We start from the raw sequence: 17,171 nt of genomic DNA, 5'->3' as shown, positions 1-17,171 counted from the left end.
TCCACTTACAGATGCTCTGAGCTTTTTTCTTCATTAGCTACAGAGTCTCTTACTTCACAGCCCATGGAAACTGTGGCCTGGTCAGACACAACTGTTTTGCACCCAAGGAACTGTATTGTAACGAACTCCCCAGCTACCTGGATCTGTCTGCAGCCTCCCACAGTGGCACTGAGAAAACTCACCCTTGGGGACACACAAGCAGGACTGGGGGGGATGGATGCATGGTCTGGGGCGTTTCAGGGGGAACACTAAATTGAGGAATACCATTCCAAAACTGTGATAGCACCCCTTAAGGAGCACTGCTCCTTGGGAAGCTCAGAGGAATACATGAAGTTGGACACTCCTGCATGCCACGGCAGCTGGCATTTCTGGGTAGACCAAGTGCTGGATTTGTAGCAGATGGAAGAAGTCTGCACCTCTGCACGAGGTGGGTCACTCTGTAGGTTATGTGCATGCAGGACAGGTTGCCATGTCAAGGCAGAGGCCAAACACTGGCTCTGCCCACCAGTGCCAGCACCACACTTACTGTCAGGAGGTACTTGGTCCCACTGGGGTCTGTGAATTCCACGTCCTCTGGTTTGACTGAGCTGCTCCACTTCTTTTTCTTCTTCTTCTTGCACTCCCTCTCCTCTCTCTCCTCGTCTTCTTGATCTTTGAGTTTGATGAAGGGCCACCAGCCCCTCATGCGCTTGTTTCGGAAGATGGAGAAGCGAGGTGTTGCGTTCTCCTTGGCCATCCTGATGGTGCACTGCTCAGAGCTCTTGGCTGCCCTCACCATGTCATGCAGCTTCAGCTCGATGGAGCCTGCAGGCACAGTGGAGAGAAGACCTCATGGTGAAACCCTGAGCTCAGCCCCACACAATATTTGGCCTTCTGTCTCCGCCACACTCCCTCAGCCTCAAGTAGATCCCAGCTGCTGCAATGATCTAGCACATTTACAGATGGAGAACCTGAAGCTTTGCATAAGACAGGACTAGCTCAAGAGTTAGAGACTAAGAGGCAGGGCTTGTCTCATCTCGGATGCAGCCAGCTTGGTATGCATGTGCTAGAGTGAGTTATTTTCACTCCTTTACCATGTCCCACCCTAGTCTCCTCACACGTCCAAGCTCATCTTCCTCTCTCATTCCTGCAAATGCCAGTTAAAAATTATAAAATCTGGGAAACGCTTTAAAGGTTTCAAGTTTGTCTTACCTCTGCAGTTCATCTGCAGTTCTTACATCTACAGCCTCAGTTCATTTCCTTGTTCGGCCTTGTGTCCCTGTTCTGCCTGGAATGAGCTCCTGTTCTGCTTGGCACTGAGCCCATGCACCAAATCAACCCTACCATATCCTGGGCTGTATTGGCAAAAGCAGCCAAGGGATGTGTGTGTTTTCTGCTCAGCTCCAGTGAGACAGCGCCCAGTTTTGGGCCCCCAACACAAGAAAGGTATCAACCAGCTAGAGAGAGCCCAGTGGCTGAGACAGCCAAGGCTGGACTATGTGCAACAGGAGGAGGGGTGAGAGATGTGTATGTTCAGCCCAGAGAAGAGAGAACAAGAGGAGATCGTGCTGCTACAGCCTAAAGGAGGCTATAGAGCAGATGGAGCTGGACTTTTCTCAGAAGTGAGTAGTGAAATTACATAAGGCAGTGGACACAAAGTGCTGCGAGTAACAAAAAAAGAGAATTATAAGAATGCTGCAGCCAGGAAAAGTGTCCCAGAAGGGTGCTGGGGCCTTCAGCCTTGGAGATACTCGAAACTCACCCAGACAATGCCCTGAGCAACCTGACCTACTACCTGCTTGGGGCAGGAGGTTGCAATAAACACTGCAGAAGCCCCTTCCTGTCTAGAAGTTCCTGAGATTGTACATGCCAGAAATCGTTGGAATTGCTATCTAACACTTTCTTCAGTGTCTAAGGAGCATGGCTGAACCACTGGAAGTGCCTCATGGAGGTAAAGCCCCTTAAACACACTATGGAAGTTTGAAGAATAGAGTTTTAACTCGTCCAAGAGAGAGCAGGGCAAAGGGGCTGTTTTTTAATAGGAGGTCAAAGTTTGAAGAAGGGACAACTTAACAGAATGCTACAAACTTGGGGAAGGGAGAGAGAATCAGCAGCACTTATGTTAGCATAGGGTGGGTGGAATCATCACTAGGCCAGTGGTGATCCAATACCAGGCCTTGCTGCACACCCAGCTCAGCAGGTCTGATTACTGGGAAGTACCAGAGCATCCAGGAAGCTCCGAGCTCCTGGAGACAGGGTGCTGCAACTCAAGCAGAAATAGTCTCACAAAGGTTGTCAATCCCTGTGCTGGCAGCATAAGCTCCTGGGAAAACTGCCCCTTGGCCCAATCTTTGGGATCTGCAGATCTAAGTAAGAGCAGGGAAAATGAGCAAGTTTATTGGAAAGGTTTTAAGGAAGCAGAATCTGGAAGTCCTGTGGTGCGACAGGCCCTGAAAAAGGACCCAAGGCCCTGGGACAAGCATGCAAGCATGTCTGTGTAGGAGAGGTGTGTATCTCCAGGCTCTGTCTATAGCTCACATGTGAGATACTAGCCCAGGTGACTGCTGTGCTGACAAGCTTGATCTGGTGTTCCTGGTGTCCCTTCTTAGAGAACCCCAGGGAAACACTGTAATACTCCAGCAAGGTGAGGGACAGGTCACTCCATACCTAGAAAGTCATTGGCTGAAATCCTGTCGTAATCCCAGACCTGGAGGACCAGAACAGCTGGTTCCCGAAACTCTGACTCCTCCCCAGAGAAGACAGAGTCCTTTTTCTTGTAGGTGATCTCCTTCTCGGTCGGGAGGTAGTTGAAGCGGAAGATGAACCTCCAGTTGAAATTGCCTTCCCCAGTCAAGGAGTTAAAGTGGACATCCGTCTCCTGCTTGTCGTGGTCAAGACCCTTTATCCAGCTGCAGGAGAAACTCAGTTACCTCTGTCAGCCAGCCCCAAAGGCAGAGCAGAAGGATGGAAGGGCTGAACTCCATGGGGATAGCAAGAAAGGAAGGGTTGAAGAATCAAACCAGAGCAACATGGGATCAACGTCTCTGGGGGTACAGCAGAGGACTGGAGTGAGTACCTCATGCCAAGGTAGGGAGGTTCAGAGGTTCAGAGAAGGCAGTGAGGGTGTGGGTCAGGGAGGGTTCTGGCCTCTCCCTGGATCCTATCAGACCTTTTCACGTAGATATCACTGGAAGTCTCTCCCGTTACTGGGTTGACATCATCAAGAATGACATTGTCCGTGTTCCAGATGATCACACGCAGCTCGTAGCTGTGGGAAGGACACAGAGATAAGTGAGCCACGTGCTCTTGTCCTCGGTGCCGGGGAGGGCAGGTCAAGCCCACAAGGGCAGAGCAGCAGGACGTGAACCTTCTTAGCACTGTGGTTCCCTGCCAGGGCTCCTCTGGTCAAGCATAGCCCAGCAGTCTCACTGACAGGCATAGACCCCTTCCTGGGCACTACAGCTGTAATAAGACAGACACCCACAATCAATACAGGCAGCTTTTGCAAAGCAAATCCCTGGTGAGTGGGAAACACACTCAGCACTACTAAGCCATAGGAGCACAGAAAGGCTTGGGCAAGAAGGGACCTCTGCAGTCTCTGCTCCAAACTCCTGCTCTAACTTCAGACTAAGTCAAATTGCTCATGGCCTTGTCTGCATGAGTTTTTAATATCACCAAGGAAGAATATCCCAGCACACCTCTGAGTCACTTTGTCCCTATTCCAGGGTAGCTTCATTGGGAAAATGTTTTCCCTATATGCAGTTGGAGTGTTGGAGTTTCCCTTGCTGCAATTTGTGTCCATTATCTCTTGTCCTTTCAGGTGCACCTCTGAGAAGAATCTCGACCCTTCATCTCAAAAGCCCCATTAGATCCTTGAAAAGAGTGGATTTCCTCCTTCAGCTTCACTTCTCCAGGTCCCCAGAGGACATCTGTCCACCAGCCAGAATAGACTCAATGAGTAGCTCTGACCTGGGTTTCTATCACATTCATGTCCAGCTGTAGAGACATTAGCCTGCCCTTCCCAAACCCTTGTGCAGCTCCAAGCACTTATGGCTCACTCTGACATGCTCAAGGGACCATCCTGAGAGGAGGGCTGCATGCCAGGCTAGGACAGCCCCTCAGCCTGGGCAGGGCCCCGTGGCACATCCCAGCAGCCATGGCAAGGGACAGTGACCCTCCCTGCAGCCCCAGCCCCACCCAAACAGGCACTACCTGACAGGCAGCCGTGGTTTGATGTTGACGGGCGGTGGTGCAGGGACGTCGTTGGGAAACATGTCAATCCACATGTGCAAGGAGCCCTGAGGAGAGAAGACAGCAGAGAGACTTCAAAAGACAGACCACCCTCCAGCTCTTCAAGGAGCAAGGACTTGATCCCACACAGAAAGCCCTCACCAGAAAGCCACTGCACTTTAGAGTGACTGGTGATTGGATTTTAGACGGGGGAAAAATTAAAGCTACCAAAAATTGATTATTTCTGCTCCCAAGAAAAACCATTTCACCAGCACTGAATCCATTTCAAAGAGAGGCAAACACGTCCCTCTGTCTTAATAAGGAGCATATGGTGATGTAATGCTTAAGCAAAACCAAGAAAACTAAAAAAGGTCTGACTCTGCCCTCTCCACATGCATCTCCAGTGCCAATCAAAGCCAGCACGACTGCAGAGCTCTGCTTTGTGCAGATCTCCAGTACCTGAGGAAACAGGAGATGTTCAGTGCAGGACATTAAAATGCATGAAAATGCAGTTCAGATGACTGCATTACATAAACCTGAGGATGGATGTTTCTCCTCCAGCTCACAGTTACGTTGTGTCCCAGGGAGAAGCCAAGGGGTCAGAGCGAGGCACTTGCATAGGCACGAAACAGCAGTGAAAAGGGACAATGCAGAGGAGGAGGCAGGGACACCATCACATGGTGGCAGGGCTCAGAAGGAAGAGCAGGTCTATTGGCACCTACACAGCATCCTCACCAGAGCAGTGCTGCACAGCTGAGGAGACAGGGAGGACTCTGGGTACCAGCACTGTGAACACAACATCAGTGGAGAGAAGTTCCTTGAGGAAAGGGTGTTCAGAAGTACTGTGAGAGGTCAGAGGGGCAATCTGAGCAAAGGACAACCAAGTTCTCACTTCGTAGTAGTGCCAGCCATCCACAGCTCTGGTCACCCACTCAGGAAGGAGCAATGTGTAGGATTCATGCCATGATGAGGAGACAGAAGGACAACAGGAGACCAGAGAGGGTGCAAGGAACCAGCTGCTTAGAAGGTCCTTCCCCAGAACAACATCTAGGCTGGGCACAGAAACACACCTCACCTGCACAAGCCCAGGGTTCTCCGGGTTGTACAAAGACCGGATTTCCACATGCTCTGGTACCAGCTTGTACCCATATCCTGGCATCTCTTCCCAGTGCTGCAGGACGTACAAAGCCTTATGTTCATCATCCACTGACCAGTTCCCATCTGCCACTCCTCTCTTGTTCCTCACAGATGCCTCTGCAGCAGGACATAGCCAGGGAGAAGATGAAGGTTTCTGGTCAGCAAGAGTCACATCACAACATTAGTCACCAGCACAAGTAACAGAAGGTATGGACTGTACAGACAAGCATCTCCCCAGAAAAACAAATGGGGAGAAACAGGAGGGCAAGGATGAAAGGAATGAGTTCAACATGTTGCAGTAATGAGAGAAATGGTAGGCAGGAAGACAAACAAGCCAAGAGAAATATAAGGAAAAGGGCAAAAAAGAATTTATTATGGCTCTGGGAAAAAGGTCCGTAGGACACGGAGAAGGATGTGACCCTCTGGGGCAGTCTTTGTGGTAGCACCAACAGATCCATGGATGAATTTTTGCCCTAGAAGTGCTCCAGGAAAGCATTTCTTGTCACTCAGCACGACACACAGCCGTGCTCTCCTTTAATGAACACTTTGTACAATTAATTGACTTGTTTGGCGCAGTGAAGCCAAACAGCAGGTCAAGACCAAATCCTGCTGGTGGGAGAAAAGCAGGAACCAACAGGTGAGGGCACAATGATCCACCCACCCCTGGGTTTACGGAGAGCATCTGCCTTTGGAGATCAGTCTGAGACCTCAACCATTCCAAGCAGTGCTGGAGCTCAGCAGAGGTTCATGGGGCACCAGCTACAGCCACACTGGAACCAGAGCCAGCTCTCAGGGAACACTAGGAGAGCACCTCGTTTCTCCCTCCCCAACTACCCAATGACCTGAAAAAGGGGGGAAAGGGCTCCTTTGGAGTCTCTTTGCCCTCTCCTGAGTGGGATTTCTTTCCCCTTCTTCTCGAAAGCCACAGAAACCAGCAGAAAACTGAGGAACAGCTGCACTGAAATGAGCAGAAGGTAAAGTTGGCTATACATGTAGGTGTCCGCCCTCTGGGCAGGTCAGGCCAGGGATCATCCTATCTACAGGCTACATAGCACTGCCTTGCAGTACCCAGCCATCCACAAGCAGGCCACAGCTGCTCCAGCCTCTGCTCCAGGCTGGATTCAATTGCACAGGTGATGGCCACAGCGGGGCCTGTGCTCAGGGAAGTTCTCCATCACTGCTGATGGAGGCTGTGAAAGGCTGGTGTGTTCTTGGACATCTGTGGCCCTGTTTTAGGGTTTGTAATGCCAGTTGGAAGGAAAGAAAAACAGCAAAGCAGAAGTAGAAGTTGCCCACAGGGTAGAGATTGACAGGAGTGAGGAGCAGTGTGGAGCCACCCAAGGCGCCCACAGTCACTGGAAGCAGAGAGCATCCTTGGACAAAGTCAGCTAAAAACAGGAAAGGAGACAGAAAAAACATCCCCCCTACAAAAAACAAAACAAACAACCCACAACCAAAAAAAAGGACTTCAGTATCTTGCTGATGGTGATCACAAGCAGACAAAGCTACAGCTTTGTGCCAGTGTCAGACACTTCATCAAACCCCCATGACCATCACCACCCACCCACAGCCTGGGAAACCACTTTGGGACCTAATGGCCTGGGTCACATCTTCTCCCAGTGCAACAGTGTCATCCACTGAAACCAGGGCACTGAACACCAAGGATGGTCCCCGTCGTGACCCAAAAAGCTGGGCCATGCAGGGCACAGAGTGGGGGCAGCCAGCCTGCACACCTCAGGGAAGAGACACTGGTGGCTGCCAGACCTCCCACCAGCGAGTGCACTGCTGAGCACAGGGAGCCATCATTGTTCACCAAGCCCTCTGTACCTTCAGGAAAAGCCTCTGGAGGGACCTTGAATATTTTATTGTCCACTTTGACCTCCTCCCATCTGTACTCTGGAGCAGGAAGTGAGTTCTTCTTGCATAAACTATCCAAGATCTGTGTGGGTTTGAAAGCATCTCGCCACATGTTGTAGCCATTTCTGCATGGAAGGGAGAACATCAAAAACTTCTTCAGCTTAAACACAACAGGTTTTTTTTCTTGGCTGTGAAACACCCTGTCTTCCCTGCAGCACTGGCTATTCCACTGGGCCCTGCTCAGGTTTTCACTGGGAAAACCCCAGGTACACAACAGCTTGATGAATGGAAATCTTAACAACTCTGTCCCAGAACAATCTGGACTTGCACCCCACAGAACCATTAGCTTCAGGGCAGCAACAGGAGCAATCTCAGCTGCAGTTCCTAAGTGGGAAAGATGTTTTAGCTGTGCTGGGGACTCAACTCCATGCCCACAGCTAATCCTCCAAGTACAATAGGAGAAGAGTTGTTTATGGAACACTGGCCAAAGACACCAGAGAATCCATATGGAACGAGGCCAAAGGAAGCCTGATGTTCTGAGTGTCAGTGCTCACAAAATCAGCTACTGCCAGAGAAACTGCTGTAGTTTCTGAAGGAGGTCACTGTCAAGTGAGCACTTGTCTCACAGAACACCAATGTGAAAGCATTAAAGAATTTTTTTGCTATTTTATGTGAAGTATATTAGTCAGCTGCAGTAGGAATTAGAGCTATCACAGGAAGTGTAGCAGGTAGGAGTCTGAAGAAATGGAGTTATCCATGTAACTTGTAGTGAATCTGTGGAGCAACTGATCAAAGGATAGTGCAGATGCATGTTCTGTCCTGCAGAACAGGAAGAGCTCTGTTGCCCACACATGGCAGGTGAGAAGGAGTTTCACACCCAGTGTGTCCCACCGGTACCTACGCATCATACTGAGCAGCCACTCCACAGTTGGCTCTGTGCTTGCTGTAGAATCGATTCTCCAAATCAATCTTGGTCTCCCCAATCAGATCATCAGATCCAACTAAATCATGGTCAAATATTGCCACAGTGAGTTCTGATTCCATGGGAAAGGAGACTGTCAGCTCCACAACTCTGCACAGAAGCAAAGTGCAATTAGCAAAGAGGATGGAAATGAAGCACATGCTGTGCTTTGATCACCCCACACATTTACAAACTGTATTTGACAAGTCAACTGATAGAGTTTATTTCTAAGTTTAGTGTGTGCAGTTTTCAGTGTGCACGTTCAAATAAAGGAGTTACTTTTCCAGGAATGAATGCCCTTGGATAAAGGGCCCAGAGCTAAGGAAAAAGCTGACCAATGCTCTGGTTTTGCTTGGCTTTCTACTTTTAAAACAAGCTGGCCTCCTAACCCAAAACATGATGGCTCCTGAGTTAGCTGGAGGCAAGAGACACGCCCAGGACCTTTGTATTTCAGCACAAGATTCTCCATCAGAAAGGAAGAGAAGACCACACATTCTGGGCCACATTCCAAGCCCCAGATCTGCACTATTCCTATTGAACCTGAGAGATGAAAACTTCCTGCATACTCTCCGAACACAGGATTGAGCTGCTTTGGGATGTATCGCTCCTTTGTGTTCTTCTGCTCCTGCCCCACCGTCACCACCACGTAGGGGTCTGCCTTGCCATTGGGGTCTGCTGGAGACAGGTTGGTAGCCTGGAAAACAGCAGAGGTAGTGGTGTACACAGCTGTGGAGAGCAGCCTGCACAGGGAACACCACAGGCGTCACACCACCCTCCAGCCCCTGCCCCAGCAGTGACACAGGCACTGGTTCCCACACAAATCCCCACCCAACAAGCCCCTGATGTCTCCAGCTGTAGGCCCAACTACTTGCTTGTTGCAGATGTGAGGAGCCAAAAAATGCCCCTCTGGGCTTTCAGCACTTCCTGAAACTGCAAAGTATGGAAGACTCTTCATGAACACGTAACTTCCACTGGGCTGGCAGAGCCTTCAAGCCAGCACCATGTTTTTCACAAGTGCCACTGCTCAGATTTACTGAGCAGAGAGTGGCAGGACATCCACAGGGAGGGGAGAGACCTCCAAGCATTACTGCCACCTCCACCAGAGCCTTACCTTAACAATGTAAACTCTTACAAGAACCTTGATGGGTCTGTTCCTTGGAACTCCCCGGGAGACCTTGGGCTCTGTGCCAGCTTCCTTGCTGGGGTAGACATAAAAGGAGCCCTGCAGAAAAGACATTTCAAGTAACAGCTAGATACTTGAAAGGGAATGTCTAAGATGGGATTGGAGCCACCAAAATCAGCTTCACCTGCCAAGTAGAAAATCAGAGCCATGCAGACCACAGACACCCTGTGCCCATGGGGACAGTCCTTCCCAAAGGCCCTATCATGTCCACATGGTCCAGGCAATCCCTGCTTGCAGTTTAGGTTGCAGTCTGTCAGACCACTGCCAATGCCAGATCTGAGCATCTCCAGCCACTTTGGGCTGCCAAAGACAGGGGACACTAAAGGTTTTCTAGGGACCTTCTCAAATTAGCTTGTATAGCTGATACTTCAGAGTCCTCAAGATCTCCTGGCTGGAAGGATGATGCCTATTTTAGATAAGTTTTGCTAATTTTAAAACCAGTGAAGGTCACTAATTCTTATGTGCATACTGAATATACCCGGAGGCCCCAACCAGAATGAGTCCTTTATGCTTCATGCTTTCTCTCTGCAACAGCTAAATAATCTAAATCAGATGGATTTGTCAACTAACACAGGACCACAGTACACAATTGCTTCAACAGGCACCAACAGTTCCCTGGCCATGCCACCTCACACCCTCATGTCACCCTGCACATCCATGCACTCTCCAAGGCTTTGCTGGTGCTGCCTTGCTCTAAAATACAAAATGTCCTAAGGATTTTCTTCCACAAGCAGTACAAATGTCATCCAAAGGAGACAGTACCTTGTACTTCCCCACAAAATGTTCATCCTCGTTTCCATCTTCATCTTCATTTGCTTTGCCACGATGAAGGGGGAAAATACACAGCCAGTCTTCAAAATTACCAAACTCATTTTCCAGCTCAGACTTGTAGATCTGAAATAAGTAGAAAGAAATTTTGAGCCTTTTCCTGCCATTTTAAAGGGAAGGAAAGTCCAAAAGACCATCCTTTGCCTGCTTCAGTCATTTCACCTAGTCCTACCTTACCCCTGTATTACTCAGTGCAGGGTGTTATGGTTTTCCTGTAACCCCCTGGGGCCAACCTCAGACGTGCACACACACCCCAGCTTGACTCCAAGGTCTCACTAGATATTTCAAAGCCCACCAACAATGGGGCCTCGCACACACTGCAGGTTCTCCTCCCAGTATAACTTCCACTGCAGGAAGGTGAGGAGGACATGGACAAAGGGCCAGGGTTAAAAGAGATGTCACCCTAATTATCACCTGAAGGGTGGCAATGAGCTTCCTCTTGGGTTGAGCAGGTTCAGCTTCAATCACTGCCTCGTCCTCTGCTTCCATGTCAATGCAGGATGCATTTAAATTCCCTCCGTCTAGAAATGGCAATAAGAGATTAGGGAACGCTCTGATTTTGCCCATCATTTCAAGTGTCTGTACATGAAATCACCCCAGTCAGAGCTTCTGCTTCCACCCAAGGGCTTTGACTCATGCCAGGGCAACTGGAGCTATTGCTGTTTCTGGCAGGTGTCCCTGCAGCAGCTCAGCTTTCCCAGCTGGATGGGAGCAGGGACAAAAACTGCCTGCCTACATGGCTGCTGTTCAGGAAGGGAGAGGGCAGAAACCAAAGGGAGGCAGGTGGCTGGACCAGCCCACAGGTACTGGCAGGGAAGGCACAGAGGAGAGCTTGCCCTCCTCTCTGCATGGGTGCTCACCTGCTGGACTGCTGGCCTGGGTGGCTCACTGCAGCACCACTGCCACTTTGGGCACAGGCAGCTGAGCCTGAAGACTGTGGCTAGACTTTTCTCAGGGGCACCACCAAACCAAGGACAAAGTGGGTGTGTTCTTGTCCCATTTCTCAAGGCTCCAGATCCCTTGAGCACTAATGGCATGCAGGTACCCTCCAGCCCTCTCCCTAAATAGGATTTATCTCATTTCTGTGCTTACTGTCTCACGTTCCCAGATCCTTGCTAGGTGACTGACTGCTGACACCTCTGCCTACAGCTGTAACACTGCTCTCAGGTCATAAAAAGATCACTATTACTCACTATTCTGTTACCTCATAGCGAATCCTGTACCCTGGGTGAGTATCTCACCTGCACAGAGTGATGCCCAGCTCCCAGACAGTTCTGCCTGTCCCCCATCCTCTCTCCATCCCCTCACTGCTTCCCACTTTCGCCCTGACAATCCCATGATCTGCAGCTGATTTTTCTGAGGGTTCCTGCTCACTCTGGAAGGCACTTGCTTTAACACAATTTTACACGACTCCACTATTTTCCAGGACTTTTCTGACAATTTCCCAAACTTTTTTGAGCAAAGTTTGGTGTTTTCCAGTTGAAATAGCCTTTGTTAGCTCTTGCTAAGGTCTCAAGCCTCTCTGCTCACTTCTGTGTTGTTGTTGTTGCTGAATGTTGCAAGGCTGTTTTCTACTCAGATGCCATTTCTGGGGTAGTGTAAATCCCTGGTTCTCCCCATAGAAGAGCTGGGTGTCGGTAGAGGACTCACCTGCATCATTCAGGTCATCATTCTCAGCATCTTCTTCATCACTGTATGTCTGAAACACACACAAGCAGTTACCCCAGACCCCTGAGAGCAAAGGCTTCTCCTTGCAAGCACAGGACACTGACAATGCTTTCCTGCCAGCAGAGTCAGTAATACCTGGCCTGAGATCATTCAGCAATAACATCACTGCAGGATGGTATCTAATGAGTGCCTTAATCATTCTTTCTTCTCCCCAGATCCTCCTGCTGGCTTCCTTTGATTGGGATTTGAGGGGGACAGGGCAAGGAAGGAAGTTTGTAGCAGACCTGCTCCCATAACACATACTGGGATATAACCAGGACAGAGTAGGCAGCATGAATGCCCCTGTTAAACTCAGCATTGTCACATTTTCAACTAAAGCTGTCTTATTCTCACACCACTTGGGCACTGAGCCTCAGGGCAATTTCAATATCCAGTGCCTGCTGAAATCAGCCCACCTTGTAGATGCTTGTTACCTCACTACCTTAAGTACACTTGACACACAAAAGCCCACATCTTCCTGCAGGCTCCTGCATGCCAGGAGAGCTCCTGTGACACTCAGCACCATTGAAAACATCTTCCTTATGCCAGTGCAGCCTCTTTTCCCCCCTGCTGGCACCTGTCACAAAATATTACCTGGTTATAGAGCTCCTTCAGGGATGCATAGTACTTGGACCACCAATCCAGTTCTTCCACTTCTGGTTTTTCCTCTTCATATTCATCTTCTTTCTTCACAAACTTATTAATAGGAATTTTCTTCAAAGGAGCCTTTAAAGAATGGAGAAAAGGGTTCAGATGGAAGAAATGACCACCCAGGACACCCAAGCACCCTTCTCCATGCCCTGGGAGTCTCTGGCAGAGGATCAGCTTTCAGGCAGAGCACAGGAGGTGCAAAGCTACCTGTGGCCCCAGGTTTGTGCTTTGCTACAAAAGCAGCAGCTCTCAAGGCACAGGGCAGGTCTCCTTCACCATCCTGTGCCAGAGCCACAGCACGTGGCAGTGCCAATGAGCAGGCAGGAGTGAGGAGTGCTTGGCTCCAGAGCAAAACCTGGTGGTTGAAACCTAACTCTGAACTTCTGAACTGTCTTTTTCATTTGTAACCTTCAGTTTGGCTTTCCAAACTTCAGAATTTGTTGGGCCCAACACATCACTCACCTTCACCAGACTAAGGGGGTGAGTACTGGGACCTGGGTCACCAGCTGCAGTTCCAATGTTTACCACAGTCTGAGAGGGAAGGTGGTGGGATGAGACTTTCTGAGCTGAGATGAAAAGAAAGAGCTTATTGTTTTTATGTATTTATTTCTGCTCAGTGCTTCTTACTTTTCGCCACAGGAAAACCCTCCCTGTTAACACACTATGTTGTGATTGATTTTAAAGCTTTTCATAATAGAATCTGCAAAAAAACTACTGGAAATCCAAGTACAGTACTGAGACTGGCCACCATCACCAACATGCTTGCTGCTGACTCCCAGCTGTGGCTGTCCCATCCCTGGAAGTGTCCAAGGCCAGGTTGGATGGGCCTTGGAGCAACCTGGGCTAGTGGAAGGTGTCCCTGCCCATGGCAGGGGGATGGGACTGGATGAACTTTAAGCTCTCTTCCAACCCAAACCATTCTGTATTTCTGTGATCTTGGGAGTCTGGGGAGAGGATTTTGCTGCCTGGCTAGGAGGGAATGGAAGAGTCAGGGATCTTTGCCACTAGTAAAACGTGCCTGTTGTTTCCATGAGACCCTCTCCAAGCACCTTACCTCTGGGCACATCCTCTGGTTCCTCCTCCAGCTCTCTGGGAGAGAATTTCATCACATCAGACACAACATGGCTCCCCACCAGCACAGTGCGCCCAAACGCCCGTTTTTCCACCACGAAGATGCTGAGAGGAGGGTGCAGGTACACCTGCTCTGGGAGCTCCTGCAAAAGAACCATGCATGGGGTCACAGGAGCAAGGATGATCGACCTGTGTTGGGCTGTCAGCCTGTGGCAGCTGTGTGTATCAACACATGGACAGGCCTGACAGCACCTTGCAGCTCTGCCCAAAATCCAGGCCACGGCTGAGACAGCTCTTGGTGGGCAACTTCACAAGGGTTTTGATTTGCAATTGAATCATGTGGCCACAGAAGATCAAAATTCCAGAGGTAGCTCCCCCCCTGCTACCTCAGTCCATGCAGAGAGGCAGTGCATGGGTGCAGGGTGGCCATGGTGCACCCTGACATGGCAGGATCCCCCTTCCCACTCACCACATCCATGTATTTGACCAGCTCAGTGAAGTTGGGGTTCTCTTTGTAGGTCACGATCACCTCTGACTCCACCTTCTTGCCAGCACATTCAATGATCACCTGGGGCTCAACCACCTCAAACAAGTTCACCCGCTTCAGGTCCCTCAGGCCCCAGAACAGGATCTGAAGCACAACATGAAGTTGCTGGGCTGCTCCAGCCATGCCAGGCCTGGCACAGCCATGCAGGCTGCACGCTGCCCAGGCTGCCAGCCCAGTGCAGGACACAGCCCAGGACAGGACGGGCTCCCCAGCCCGGCTGCACCGCAGCTCTGCCTGTCCAGCTGCTGAAACAGCTTCTCCCTCATGTCAAGCACTCCATTCCTGACATCTGCTCAGGCTTCACTGGCACATCTGAGGTCTAAACCAGAGTCCCTCCCCAAGCCCTGCCCTCTGCCCAGCCCTGGGGGGCTCAGTGCAGCAGGAAGCAGCTCACCTCTATGCGGAACTCCTTCAGCACCGGGCGGACGCCCTCAGGGATGATGAACCGGCCGGCACGGGGGTCTCCCAGGAAGTCAGGCTCCTTGGGCTCCACATCCTCAGACACTGATGGCTGAACAGGTGGACCCAGGACACACCAGGTGATGAAAGTCATTTCTAATCCATGCCATGCCATGCCATGCCCCCTCTCCCTCTCCTCTTGATCTGTTATCACAGGCTGTCCCTGCAGCCTCCCTTCAGTTGAAAGCCAGATGGGGCCTCCAGCTTGGAATCCTCTGGTGGGCCCTATGCAACTAGCTCCTTATCCACCCAGCTATCGTCAGAGAGCTGGCAACCACGTGCAGTTTCCTACAAGGCCGTTACCTCCAAATAGCCACTGTAATCCAGCTCGATCAGCTCAAACGTGGCAATGAGCTCTCCTGCTGCTCTGGTGCCTCTGTAGAAATCAAAGAACTGCAGGGCAGGTTTGGTGTACGGCTCATCCACCAGCTTCACCTGTGGAACAGCAAAGGCCTGGCCAAGGAACTCAGGGGAGCCCTGTGGGAAAGAAGGGAACAGGTCAAAGCATCCCTGTGTTACCTCAAAGACCACCACTAATTCCAGCCAGTCTGGAACAGCACAAGACCACTCTGCTACTCCTGCCATCCTCTGCTTTGATTTTCTCTGCTCCATCCAGAGGTAGGAGCAGATAGGGCATGCCTTCAGCAGCTCCTCCTAACTCCCAATCCATCTCCATGCAGAACTGGGCAAACAACCTGGGACAATGCACCAGAGGACATCAAAGCTGGATCCAGTTTTTCAGTCTCTTCCAGCCAGGGTTTGAATATCTCCAAGGATGGATATCCCACAAGCTCTTTCAGCTCCAGGCCCAGCATTTGAACTACCTCTGCGGGAAAATTGCTTCCTTATATCAAGTTGGATTTTCTTCTTGTTCCAACTTGTGCCCCTTGCTTCTCATCCTGCCCCTGGGTACCTCCATGAGAAATCTGAGCTCACCTTTTCTACCCTTTCCCACCAGGCAACTGCAGGCAGCAATAAGACAATGGCTTTGCCTCATCCTCTGCAGGCTGAATATACTCAGCTCCCCTCGCTCTGTCCTGTGCTCCAGCCCCAGCCATGTTGGTGGCCTCCTCTGGACTCACCCCACTGTGACAGTATCTGTCCTGTACTAGGACCCAGGAATGAACCCGGGAAAGCTGCTGAGCTACACAGGAAAATATGGTGGGAGTTAAGTCATTAGCCTTAGGATAACAAAGAGGCCCAGGGGAGGAGTGTGACTTTAAAGCACTGATGAAGAGAGAAAAGGGAGGACTGAGGAGTGATGATTGACGTCACCTGGTGACAGAGGGGAAGGAAAGCTCTAAGAGATACATCACCTCCCCCAGCCTAAGAGCCCTCTGCAATGTGAGCCTGCCTAGGAAGTGGGGCAAAAGCTGGGAGAGGCACAGTGCTTCTCCAAAAAGGAGAGATCCTGGATCCAATGAGCAATTGTCAGGCCCTGGTTCAGGGCATCTCTGAGCCAGAAAGTCTCAACCTCAGCCACAGTCCCCAGGACCCACAACCGAGTTGAGTCATAGAAATCAAACAGAGATGTGGGAGCACTCACACAGAGCTCCTCTGCCTTCCCTGTTCTGAAAACAACAGGAGGAGGGCAGCATGGCCATACTTACGAATTTATTGTGGCTGAAAAGGTTGATTATAATTATGGGGGTCTCTGTTTTTAGCTCTTCTTTTTTCCCATCAATAATGAGCTGGTCAAACAGAAGTAGCTCATTCCACATGGGGCTCAGTGTCTCCTCTAGCACCTGTAGACAGAGACAGGAGGCCTGAGTGTTCCACAGCCAGTGGAAACAAATCATATGCACTTTGTAAGTAGAGTGAGGACCTTGGGGCTGATCCCCTCTCCCACACAGCCACGTGCAGCTGGTGGCTGGCAGGAGGGGAGGTGGTAAAAGTGTGGAATAAGCACATGCCAATTCACTTTTGAGACCATGCTCAATAATTCTCAATTGTTCCCTGAACACAACCACACTGCCACAGCACTGGCCTTCAACATATCAGTGAGGGCATGGTCATTTTTCTCTCCCCAAGTTCCCAAGATGACAGAAGTAAGAGTTTAAGTGGTCTCACCCTGGTGGTCTGGCAATGAGTTGAAAACACGACTCTCGCAAATGGATCTGAAAGGCCATTGTCATCTGCAGGAAGGATCCCTCGAGCCTGATACAGATGGGCTCGGAGCTGGAAATAGCTGAAATCTGGTAAGAAGAAAAGAAGAGAGGTCCCCGGTCCAGTCCTGAGTGAGGCCAAAAAATGCAAGAAGGAGAAGGCCAGCCAAGTAGGAACAGGCACATTCTGTGAGGAATGGGTACCACTTCTAGGGGCACTCAGGCCAGTACATCTCAATAGGTTCAACTAAGAAAGACAAGTTCAGTGGGCTCCTCAGACACCTCTGGGAAGGACATGACGTGTGAAATGTGCAATATTCTGCTGTAGGGGAGCACCCTCAGGCCCCAGCAGAAGGGCAGACCTCATGCCCATTGGCAGTTTGGCACCACATTCAGTGCCTAGGAAGCAGCCATCCTGCCTGCTGCTCTAGCTGTGGGTGTGCAGATACATCCTCA

The 17,171-nt window shown here is 50.4% G+C and overlaps 1 protein-coding gene across 1 annotated transcript in view; it reads right to left on the bottom strand.

Annotated features, from left to right (window-relative positions):
* The window catches only part of LOC108507999 (fer-1-like protein 4), a 37,090-nt gene that overhangs the window by 1,652 nt on the left and 18,267 nt on the right, over nt 1-17,171 (bottom strand). The window contains exons 24-43 of the mRNA XM_017836449.1: nt 16,681-16,805; nt 16,221-16,355; nt 14,914-15,087; nt 14,546-14,662; nt 14,074-14,235; nt 13,588-13,747; nt 12,996-13,099; nt 12,477-12,608; nt 11,826-11,874; nt 10,590-10,696; nt 10,110-10,241; nt 9,276-9,386; nt 8,731-8,858; nt 8,105-8,275; nt 7,174-7,328; nt 5,285-5,463; nt 4,192-4,277; nt 3,149-3,247; nt 2,647-2,888; nt 527-804 (exon numbers count right to left, since the gene is read on the bottom strand). Coding sequence (XP_017691938.1) covers nt 527-804; nt 2,647-2,888; nt 3,149-3,247; nt 4,192-4,277; nt 5,285-5,463; nt 7,174-7,328; nt 8,105-8,275; nt 8,731-8,858; nt 9,276-9,386; nt 10,110-10,241; nt 10,590-10,696; nt 11,826-11,874; nt 12,477-12,608; nt 12,996-13,099; nt 13,588-13,747; nt 14,074-14,235; nt 14,546-14,662; nt 14,914-15,087; nt 16,221-16,355; nt 16,681-16,805 — 2,846 coding nt within the window. The remainder of the gene's footprint in view (nt 1-526; nt 805-2,646; nt 2,889-3,148; nt 3,248-4,191; nt 4,278-5,284; nt 5,464-7,173; nt 7,329-8,104; nt 8,276-8,730; nt 8,859-9,275; nt 9,387-10,109; nt 10,242-10,589; nt 10,697-11,825; nt 11,875-12,476; nt 12,609-12,995; nt 13,100-13,587; nt 13,748-14,073; nt 14,236-14,545; nt 14,663-14,913; nt 15,088-16,220; nt 16,356-16,680; nt 16,806-17,171) is intronic.

The sequence above is a fragment of the Lepidothrix coronata genome, unplaced genomic scaffold (genome assembly GCF_001604755.1).
Source record: "Lepidothrix coronata isolate B3197 unplaced genomic scaffold, Lepidothrix_coronata-1.0 Scaffold278, whole genome shotgun sequence".
In the NCBI taxonomy this organism is placed as follows: Eukaryota; Metazoa; Chordata; class Aves; order Passeriformes; family Pipridae; genus Lepidothrix; species Lepidothrix coronata.
This window is presented reverse-complemented; position numbering and strand designations above follow the sequence as displayed.